General features: G+C 40.0%; 1 protein-coding gene across 4 annotated transcripts in view; it reads right to left on the minus strand.

Moving 5' to 3' along the window:
- LOC121888118 (receptor-type tyrosine-protein phosphatase mu-like) overlaps positions 1 to 10,000 on the minus strand; it is a 100,914-nt gene that overhangs the window by 17,117 nt on the left and 73,797 nt on the right. For all 4 annotated transcript variants that reach the window (XM_042399473.1, XM_042399472.1, XM_042399474.1 and 1 more), the window contains 3 exons: positions 6,102 to 6,189; positions 3,848 to 3,924; positions 3,065 to 3,101 (listed from right to left, as the gene is read on the minus strand). In XM_042399473.1, the coding sequence (XP_042255407.1) occupies positions 3,065 to 3,101; positions 3,848 to 3,924; positions 6,102 to 6,189 (202 nt within the window). The remainder of the gene's footprint in view (positions 1 to 3,064; positions 3,102 to 3,847; positions 3,925 to 6,101; positions 6,190 to 10,000) is intronic.

Consider the following 10,000-nt stretch of genomic DNA (forward strand, 5'->3'; position numbering starts at 1 on the left):
CACACAGTGTAAACTTCATATTAGACAGCGGATCAGCAGGCGACACCAGAGCTGTACATGAATTATAATGACTCTTTTAATTAATTCAAATTAAGCGCACGTACACACACACACACACACACACACACACACACACACACAGAAAATGTTTCTAATCACTGTTGACAGTCTGTGTTTTGACAAGCTAATTAGTTCATGCTAATCCATTCCTGTCCTCAAGTGTTTTACAGCGAGAGTATGCCCGCATACACACACACACACACACACCCACACACACACACACACACACACACACACACACACACTCACACACACACACACACACACACACACACAGACTCCATATTCATGCTCACAGACTGACGTGTTAGCACAAACTCTCAGGTTTATTCAGGAGGATTTCTACCTGCAGAGCTGAGTGTGTCTTTGTGAGCACCAGTTTTGAGTTTCAGACCTTTGAAGTGGGAACATTTTTGTAAAGTGGGAACATTTTTGTAAAGTGAGAAAAATTTTGTAAAGTGACAACATGTTTTTAAAGTGGGAACATTTTTGTAAAGTGAGAAAAATTTTGTAAAGTGGGAACATTTTTGTAAAGTGAGAAAAATTTTGTAAAGTGACAACATGTTTTTAAAGTGGGAACATTATGTAAAGTGGAAACATTTTTGTAAACAGGGAACATTTTTGTAAAGTGAGAAAAATGTAAAGTGGGAACATTTTTGTAAAGTGAGAAAAATTTTGTAAAGTGGGGACATTTTTGTAAACAGGGAACTTTTTTATTAAGTGGGAACATTTTTGTAAAGTGGGAACATTTTTGTAAAGTGAGAAAAATGTAAAGTGGGAACATTTTTGTAAAGTGAGAAAAATTTTGTAAAGTGGGAATATTTTTGTAAAGTGAGAAAAATTTTGTAAAGTGACAACATGTTTTAAAGTGGGAACATTTTGTAAAGTGGGAACATTTTTGTAAAGTGGGGACATTTTTGTAAAGAGGGAACATTTTTGTAAAGTGAGAAAAAATTTGTAAAGTGAGAAAAATGTTGTAAAGTGGGAACATTTTTGTAAAGAGGGAACATTTTTGTAAAGTGTGAACATTTTTGTAAAGTGAGAAAAATTTTGTAAAGTGGGAACATTTTTGTAAAGTGGGGACATTTTTGTAAAGTGGGAACATTTTTGTAAAGTGAGAAAAATTTCGTAAAGTGAGGACATTTTTGTAAAGTGGGAACATTTTTGTAAAGTGGGGACATTTTTGTAAAGAGGGAACATTTTTGTAAAGTGAGGACATTTTTGTAAAGTGAGGACATTTTTGTAAAGTGGGAACATTTTTGTAAAGTGGGGACATTTTTGTAAAGAGGGAACATTTTTGTAAAGTGAGGACATTTTTGTAAAGTGAGGACATTTTTGTAAAGTGGGAACATTTTTGTAAAGTGGGAACATTTTTGTAAAGTGAGGACATCTTTGTAAAGTGGGAACATTTTTGTAAAGTGAGAAAAAATTTGTAAAGTGAGGACATTTTTGTAAAGTGGGAACATTTTTGTAAAGTGGGAATATTTTTGTAAAGTGAGGACATTTTTGTAAAGTGAGGACATTTTTGTAAAGTGGGAACATTTTTGTAAAGTGGGAATTTTTTTGTAAAGTGGGAACATTTTTGTAAAGTGAGGACATCTTTGTAAAGTGGGAACATTTTGTAAAGTGAGAAAAATTTTGTAAAGTGAGGACATTTTTGTAAAGTGGGAACATTTTTGTAAAGTGAGGACATCTTTGTAAAGTGGGAACATTTTTGTAAAGTGAGGACATTTTTGTAAAGAGGGAACATTTTTGTAAAGTGAGGACATTTTTGTAATGTGGGAACATTTTTGTAAAGTGGGAACATTTTTGTAAAGTGGGAACATTTTTGTAAAGTGAGGACATTTTTGTAAAGTGGGAACATTTTTGTAAAGTGAGGACATTTTTGTAAAGTGAGAAAAATTTTGTAAAGTGGGAACATTTTTGTAAAGTGGGAACATTTTTGTTAAGTGAGAAAAATTTTGTAAAGTGAGGACATACAACTACAAAATTGTGTGTGTGTGTGTGTGTGTGTGTGTGTGTGTGTGGATAATCAAATATTCTCCAAATATCTGTAAGTCAAAATAAAAAGTAAAAACTTTCTGGTCCTTCAGATTTCAGTTTAGGTTGCTGTGGCAACACTCACAGGTGAGTTTTATCACTACAGAGTTCTGCTGGAAATATTTCACTATATATTTGTACTTCCTGTTTCTCCATATGATAACAGCTGGACCAGTAATCCATTATTTTGCTGATTATCAATTGATTATTAACATAAAACATTAAAATTACATTAAAACAAAGGGAGCCAACTACACATTTTGCGCCTTTTTTCGGTTAACAGAAAAGTTTGTTCATGTAAATTAGACTCGGAATTGTTGAAAGTGGATTTTTTTATCTTGGCTAACAGTTTCCTCCTGCTTCCAGTGTTTGTGCTAAGCTAAGCTAACAGTTTCCTCCTGCTTCCAGTGTTTGTGCTAAGCTAAGCTAACAGTTTCCTCCTGCTTCCAGTGTTTGTGCTAAGCTAAGCTAACAGTTTCCTCCTGCTTCCAGTGTTTGTGCTAAGCTAGGCTAACAGTTTCCTCCTGCTTCCAGTGTTTGTGCTAAGCTAAGCTAACAGTTTCCTCCTGCTTCCAGTGTTTGTGCTAAGCTAAGCTAACAGTTTCCTCCTGCTTCCAGTGTTTGTGCTAAGCTAGGCTAACAGTTTCCTCCTGAATCCAGTGTTTGTGCTAAGCTAGGCTAACAGTTTCCTCCTGCTTCCAGTGTTTGTGCTAAGCTAGGCTAACAGTTTCCTCCTGCTTCCAGTGTTTGTGCTAAGCTAGGCTAACAGTTTCCTCCTGAATCCAGTGTTTGTGCTAAGCTAGGCTAACAGTTTCCTCCTGCTTCCAGTGTTTGTGCTAAGCTAGGCTAACAGTCTCCCCCTGCTTCCAGTGTTTGTGCTAAGCTAGGCTAACAGCCTACTGATCCACCTGAGCCTGTAGAACACAGATAGTTTATATGTTCATGTGTGCTTTACAGCTCTTACCTTGAGTAGCGATGTAGTGATTGGGTCTGTGGTAGCCCTGAGAGAAGACAACAAAAAAGGAAAGAGAAGAAGAAGAAGAGAGAATCAAGGTTATATAGTTACCAGAAAACCAGGATTTCTTTCAATTAAGGAAGTTTGATTTTAAACACAGAGCTTTGGACAATTAACTATAAAATGACATGATATTTTTGTGATGTTATTCCTTCATATCTATTAGTTTATGTTTTTTTGCACCGAGCGTACAGAAAGGTGTGATGTTCAGTTTTCATACAAATGAGTCTGTTTTTGAAATAAAGCAGAATGACCCTTTAAGACAGTTTGTTGTTGGTTCTGCACATCTTCAAGTTAAAGCAAAAAGCATCACAGTGAATCCTTCAGTCTCAGCAGACTCCAAACATCTGTCAAACAGCTGCTGCGTCTGCTCTCCTGAACGCAGCACGCAGGCGCAGATCGCAGTCGAGTGCGGCCTGCAAAGCGCGTGGAGGCGTGCCCAGCGCACTTTTGGTATTTGGAAAGTGTAACAAAATATTACAGAACATAAGTGTGCCGAGCTTTCGACCGGGCGGCCGACGGCATGAGACGCGCTCGTTCTTGGCACCAAGACTGCAGTGAATACTTTGACATACATGATGTACTGTACATACATGTGACAATGCACACACACACAGTCAACACCACCAACACCCACTGATGACGACTGTTGCCATGGAAACAGAGTCGACTGGGACATTTCAGATCGACCTTTAAAGGAAAGTAAATAAGAAAAAGAAATGTGTTACTTACGTCGACGTAGTTGGCGTTGATGTAGTCGGAGCCGCTCTCTCCGTCCTGAGGCTGCAGACGCACACGAGAGTGATCGTCTAAACACACACACACACACACACACACACACACACACACACACACACACACACACACACACTATCAGTGTTAATTGGTCTGCTTGTTGTCGTGGTGAAGCTGAACATAATCACCTCTAATTAGCTTGTGCTGAATAAATGATCTAATAATAAACCAATAACCACTTAATTACATTCATTCAACTCAATCATAGAAACAAACTGAATCTGTGTGTGTGTGTGTGTGTGTGTGTGTGTGTGTGTGTGTGTGTGTGTTCTAACAATCATTTTAAATATAACGATTAAATATTTAGTTTCAGTTAATAAAAATCTTTATGTTACACTATCAAGTAAATTAAAACAGTCGGCTGTGTGAACTCAGCAACATTCAAACACAGTTTAATAATTCTCATAGTTTTGCTGTTCACTTCCTGTTTCCATGTTTCAATCCCTAAACGTGACCAGACCTCAACCACGGCACCATCACCACCATAGAACATCAGTCCTGTTGGCTGGAGCGGCCCGATCAGCTGACTGAGTGACTCTTTATGTCTCAAACGATGAACAGCAGCATTAAAACATGAGTCTCGCAGGTAAAACATGCGACTCATGCAGCTGTTGTATCAGGTTAGTGCTCTGCAGGTGCGCTTGATTTGACAGTAACTGCAGTAACCGGGTGGAGATAAGCCTCCTGATGCTGTTAAAACTGTTATCTTTCTATAAAAATGATCTTTCTGATTCTCATCAAACATCTGTGAACATCTGCACGAACAGCTGCTTCACATCAGCGGGAGACATTTAGAGTAAAGACGGTTGACGAGATGCTTCAGTCATGAAGATGATGTGGATGATGTCATGTGATCAGCTGATCAGAAAGTATTGAACTGGCTCTGAATCTCAGTGTTTTGTTATAAACGGATGATTTCATATCGACTGATTAGTTTATGAGTCAGATAAAGTAGTGTGAATATGAAGTGTGTCCCTGCAGGCCACCGTAGCTTTCAGCGTGCTCATCATCACACCTCATTAACATAAACACACCCCCAGAGGACACAGTGTGTGTGTGTGTGTGTGTGTGTGTGTGTGTGTGATGCTAGCTGTCTGGGACGTTAGCACATTAGCTTCATGATGAGTTTCTGAGACCCGGAGCTCTGAAACGATCATCTGCTCTGAGACTAAAGCTGACGTGAGTCTGACACACAGAGACGCCACGATGACCAGTGCTGCTGGTTACATAAAACCAGTTCTACCAGTTATTGATGAGACGTCGCTGTTTGAACAGATGACAAGTTGCAGTTTTCTGAAAGTTGAGATTTTAAATATTCAGAGCTGCAACCAACAATTATTTTCATTATTGATTAATCGATCAGTCGTCTTGTATATAAAATGACGTTACAAGTTCAAGTCAGAGGTGACGTCTTCAGATGTCTCCTTCTGTCTGATCAACAGTTCAAAACCAAAAGCTATTCACTTACTGTTGTTTGACATATTCTGCACATCTCCAGCCTCTATATTTATATTCTGGGGCTCTACTGGAATAAAAACTCCTTATTGATCTTCTACTGGTCCTTTATGCAGCCCCTCAGTTCAGCCTCTGTCTGAAACAGGCCGTTTTAGCTCCTGTCTCTTTAAGCCCCGCCTCCTGATGAGCCCACTCTGTTCTGATTGGTCAGCTTCAGGAAGCTTCCTCCGGCTCCGGAGGCTACGTAAACAAACTATAGTAGCAGGATTTCACTTCTTTTTCTCCTTCTTTACTCCAAATGTCAACTTCTCACATCCATCCGTACATGTTGGAGCTGAATCATGGAAACACCTTAGCAACCACCTTAGCAACCACCTTAGCAACCACCTTAGCAACTGAGGCTACATAACAGATCAGCAGGTAGAAACTGACTTTTGACTTGCAGGTTTCTACAAATGTTCACGTCAAGTTTCTGACCTTTGACCTCGTTTAACACTCGACACCAGAACAGGAAATAAATAACAGAAAACCAGTAAAAGCAGAAAACGAACCCTTTAACAATGATTTGATTATAAAATAGTTGCTGAATAATTTTCCTTTGGATGAGTTTAACTGTTGCAGTTCTATAAATGTTCAACATTAACTTGATGTTAATATTTATTATTAAACTTTACATCACTATTATAAATGATGACGTCTGCTCTGCGCAGTGTTTATATCAGCTGCGGATACATACAGGCGATGATGTTGCCATAGCGATTCTTCATGCGGTTCTCGTCCTTCTTGGCTGAGTCCCACGGAGCGGACTGTCCCTCGAAAAAGCTCTGAGGACAGAAAGACAGAAAGAAACAGAGAGAGTTTGTTTTAAAGCAGATTCAGACGGAGCTCATGAATAATGCAGAGATGTGTTTGATTTTCCGCTCCTGAACGCACACCGGCGGGAGTTTTTACGGTCAGAGCAGATGATTAAGTCCAATTATGAGACGGAGGCTCAGAGAGAAGCTGATGGTTGTTTTTAACTGTTCAAACAGTGTTAAACTGCTCCGACAACACTTTCTCTCTCTGCCCAGAACAAATATTTAATAATGAATCACAAAATACAGAATCAGTTGAAAACAAACGGAGTCGACACATTTATAGAGAGAAGAGTCTCATCTGGCATCGCTGCAACGTTTCAGGTAAACAACAACAGTCCAACGTTTAGCTTCAGCTTCTGTTTCCCTGCTGAGAGGAAAGATCTCCACCTGATGATGTAAATAAAGCTCAGAGGTTCATCATGTGACCCGGCAGACAGCTGAGTCACATGACTGCTCATTTGATCAGACTTTACCTGCCAGTTATTTAGTTTATTGAACTGTTGGTTTATGACACGGTTGCAAACGTTTCATTAATAATTCACTTAAACTTTACTGGTTATTGATCATCTGTTTTTATTGATTGTGTATCAGATGGATCTGAGATATGAATGAAACTGACGTGTGGTGCAGAGTCACGTATGATCATCTCTGCCTCTCTTTACTGGGAGAACTGGGAAAACTTCACTGTCTGACTCATAATTATAATAACTATAATTATAATGAGGTTAAATATGATACTGTTTACCATATTTTCATCATGTCAGTAACAAACAGCTGACGGTGTGACATCAGCTGCCGACTGTCACATGACGCGTCTCATCACAGAGGCGTCTCTCTCCTCGCGTTCGTCGGTTCAGAGCGTTTTTAGAGCGTTTTTAGAGCGTTTGTAGAGCGTTTGTAGGATTTTCTTACTTTCCTCTTTTATGACTTTGTGCAACAACAAACATCAGAGAAAAATAAGAAAACGTTCATGCACGAAGCCTCATGAATCATGTGACCGTTTTAAAGTTAAATATGAGCTCGTTGCGTCTAAAACCGGCTCCAAATAACGACGTGTAGTTTGATTCATTACCCACAAAATGTTATATTATGATTTTACATCACTGGCCAATTATAATATATCATTAAATATTATAATTTCATATGACTGTCAATAAGTCACCCAACAGTGTTATTATTAGTGTATTTATTTACAGTTATTTGATCTGTTCTTCATCTCTTCGTCTTCATGCTGCTGAATATTAGTCAGATGAGCTCGTTCATGTCTTTCACAACATTTCATTTCATCTCTTTATCTCTAACGATCTCCATCTCTCTCTCTCTATCTGCTGATCATCTATCACTTCCTGTATCCATCCCTCTATCTCTCTCTCTTTCCATTTCTTCTAATCATCTCCATCTCTATATTTCTATCTATCTCTACTTCTGTCTTGTCATCTATCACTTCCTGTATCTATCCCTCTATCTCGTCTCTCTCTCTTCGTTTCTATTCATCAGTCTCCGTCTCTGTCTGCCGTCTCTCTCTCCCGATAACTCTCACTCTCTGATTCCCGGGTCGCTCTGAGCGTCTCATTAAAATGCCTGCAGACGTGTGTGTGTGTGTGTGTGTGTGTGTGTGTGTGACAGCAGTCTAACAGCTGCAGACATCCATCAAACTGAGAGGTGAGCGATGTCACACACACACACACACACACACACACACACACACACACACACACACATGATTGACAGCGAGGAACAAAGGGAGGAAAAAAAATAAAAAAATAAAAAAGAATTGGAGGAAGAGATGAAGTAATGACTGCTGGCAGCGACTCCGCTCTGTCTGTGTGTGTTTGAAACGAGGCTTCAGACGCTAATGCTAATGCTAGCTGTCCCCTGTAACCGCCAACAACCTCCTGCTTTCATGTCAAAGGTCAGAGGTCATGTCCTCTACGACCTGTGTCATTCCTGCAGCATGAAACACAGATATAATACTGACATGAGTACAGAGGAGTCGATGAGAAGCTACATTTTGCAGCACAAAATGATTTTTGGGGGAATTTTTTGCTGTCTGGAGACGGTTTGAAGCTTCCAGGACTTCCTGCATCAGGATAAAACCTCCGACAACGAGACGTCTCAGAAACTCGCCTGCCGACTTCACTTCAGTGTGAAACGTGAACGTCGCCTCTGAGAGCAGCAACATGTGACACAGACGTGGAGAAGGTAACCACGGCGATGAGCTGATGAACGTTCAACACCTTCATCACCAAACATCAGCACAGTGACGGACAGCCGTCAGGTGTCAGGTACGCCGGTCAGGTGACACCTGACTCGTGTTATCTGCCAGCAGGTGATCAGTGATCAATCACTGATCAATCAGTGATTGATCACTGATCACTATTGATTCTAGTTTAGTGAAACTAAGTTGCTTTTCTCAAATATCTTGAATGTCTGTTTTACAGTTACATTAAAAACAAATAAAAGTTAAAAGTAATTTTTCAAAATGTCATGTTAGCATTGTATGCTAGCTTTGGCTAGCCTGGTGACACGTTCACACTAAGGTTCAATCTGGGATGTTTTTGGGTCAATACAGCAGCAACACAACATCAGTCTGTTACTGTGAGCCAGTGTTACACACAACAAGCTTCAAACTGTCACAGATTTACTGTTTCTTGTACAAAACGATGTGCAGATGACATTCAAGAGATACACAAGTTATTAACGATCAATAACAAACGGTGACATGTCAGTTTAACCAGAGTCGATTAGAACGAGCTTTAGTTTGGGTCAATAATAAAAATATCAGGAAAACGTGTGTTCAGCGGCTCTCTGGGCAACATTAATCACTGTTTTAATCTGAGGGATGAAGCCAAATGTTGAAAAATGAAAGATTCACAGATTTTAAATGAAAGACACAAATCTGAACTCTGGAGCCGATTTGTTGACGCACCGCCACAATCAACCATTTATCAATACTTACTCACTGATAATAAATAATTCATCAAGCTTGTGTTGATTTGTACCATTGACTGTATATAAAGATGGACGTCATGGCAACCCCCCAACAGTGAAGCCAAAACATCTGGATCGCCCCCCTGCTGGCTGCTGCGGTACAGGTCATAAGTCCCGCCCCCTCCGTGTTATTTTAGGTCGTTCTTATCACACTGATGTTTGTCAAAGGGGTGTGATGTCATGATGGAGGCGGCGGCCCGACTCCGGCTCCGAATGACATCAAACAAGCAAGATGGCCGCTCCCGGAAAGGAGATGTTTTGGCTTCACTTTTGCACAGCGGCAGGAAGTGGCGACGCGTCGTCCATCTTGGTATACAGTCTGTGGTTTGTACATTTAAATTTCTACTTTCTGTCTGTAGTCAGACGGAGGCTCCTTCCTGCTTTTTCTCAAACGCTATTGGTCCAAAAAGACATCAGTCAAACAGCACGGTGTGGAATGTTATTGGTCAAACAAACATGCTGGTCTGGCTGTTAGGACGTGAACAGAAACATGACATTTAGCTACAGTGCTAATGTGTGTGTTGGGCGTTAGCTTCCAGCTAGTCTCTAATCTAGTTGACAAGAACACAAGGATGTTGACAATCTGAAAACCAAGAAGGCGTCTTACCTCGTTAAGCTGTCCAATCAGATTAATTAGTAAAGGGGAAGCATGGAGGGGATCAGGGAGATAACAATGATCAGTGGGGCACTCAGCTGGTTGTCTGCTCGTTATTATCAGCTGATTACTGCAGCTTTAAACATCAGTTCATCATCAAACCACTGCTTTATCATCCACAGAAAATGATTC

The sequence above is a fragment of the Thunnus maccoyii genome, chromosome 21 (genome assembly GCF_910596095.1).
Source record: "Thunnus maccoyii chromosome 21, fThuMac1.1, whole genome shotgun sequence".
NCBI lineage: Eukaryota > Metazoa > Chordata > Actinopteri > Scombriformes > Scombridae > Thunnus > Thunnus maccoyii.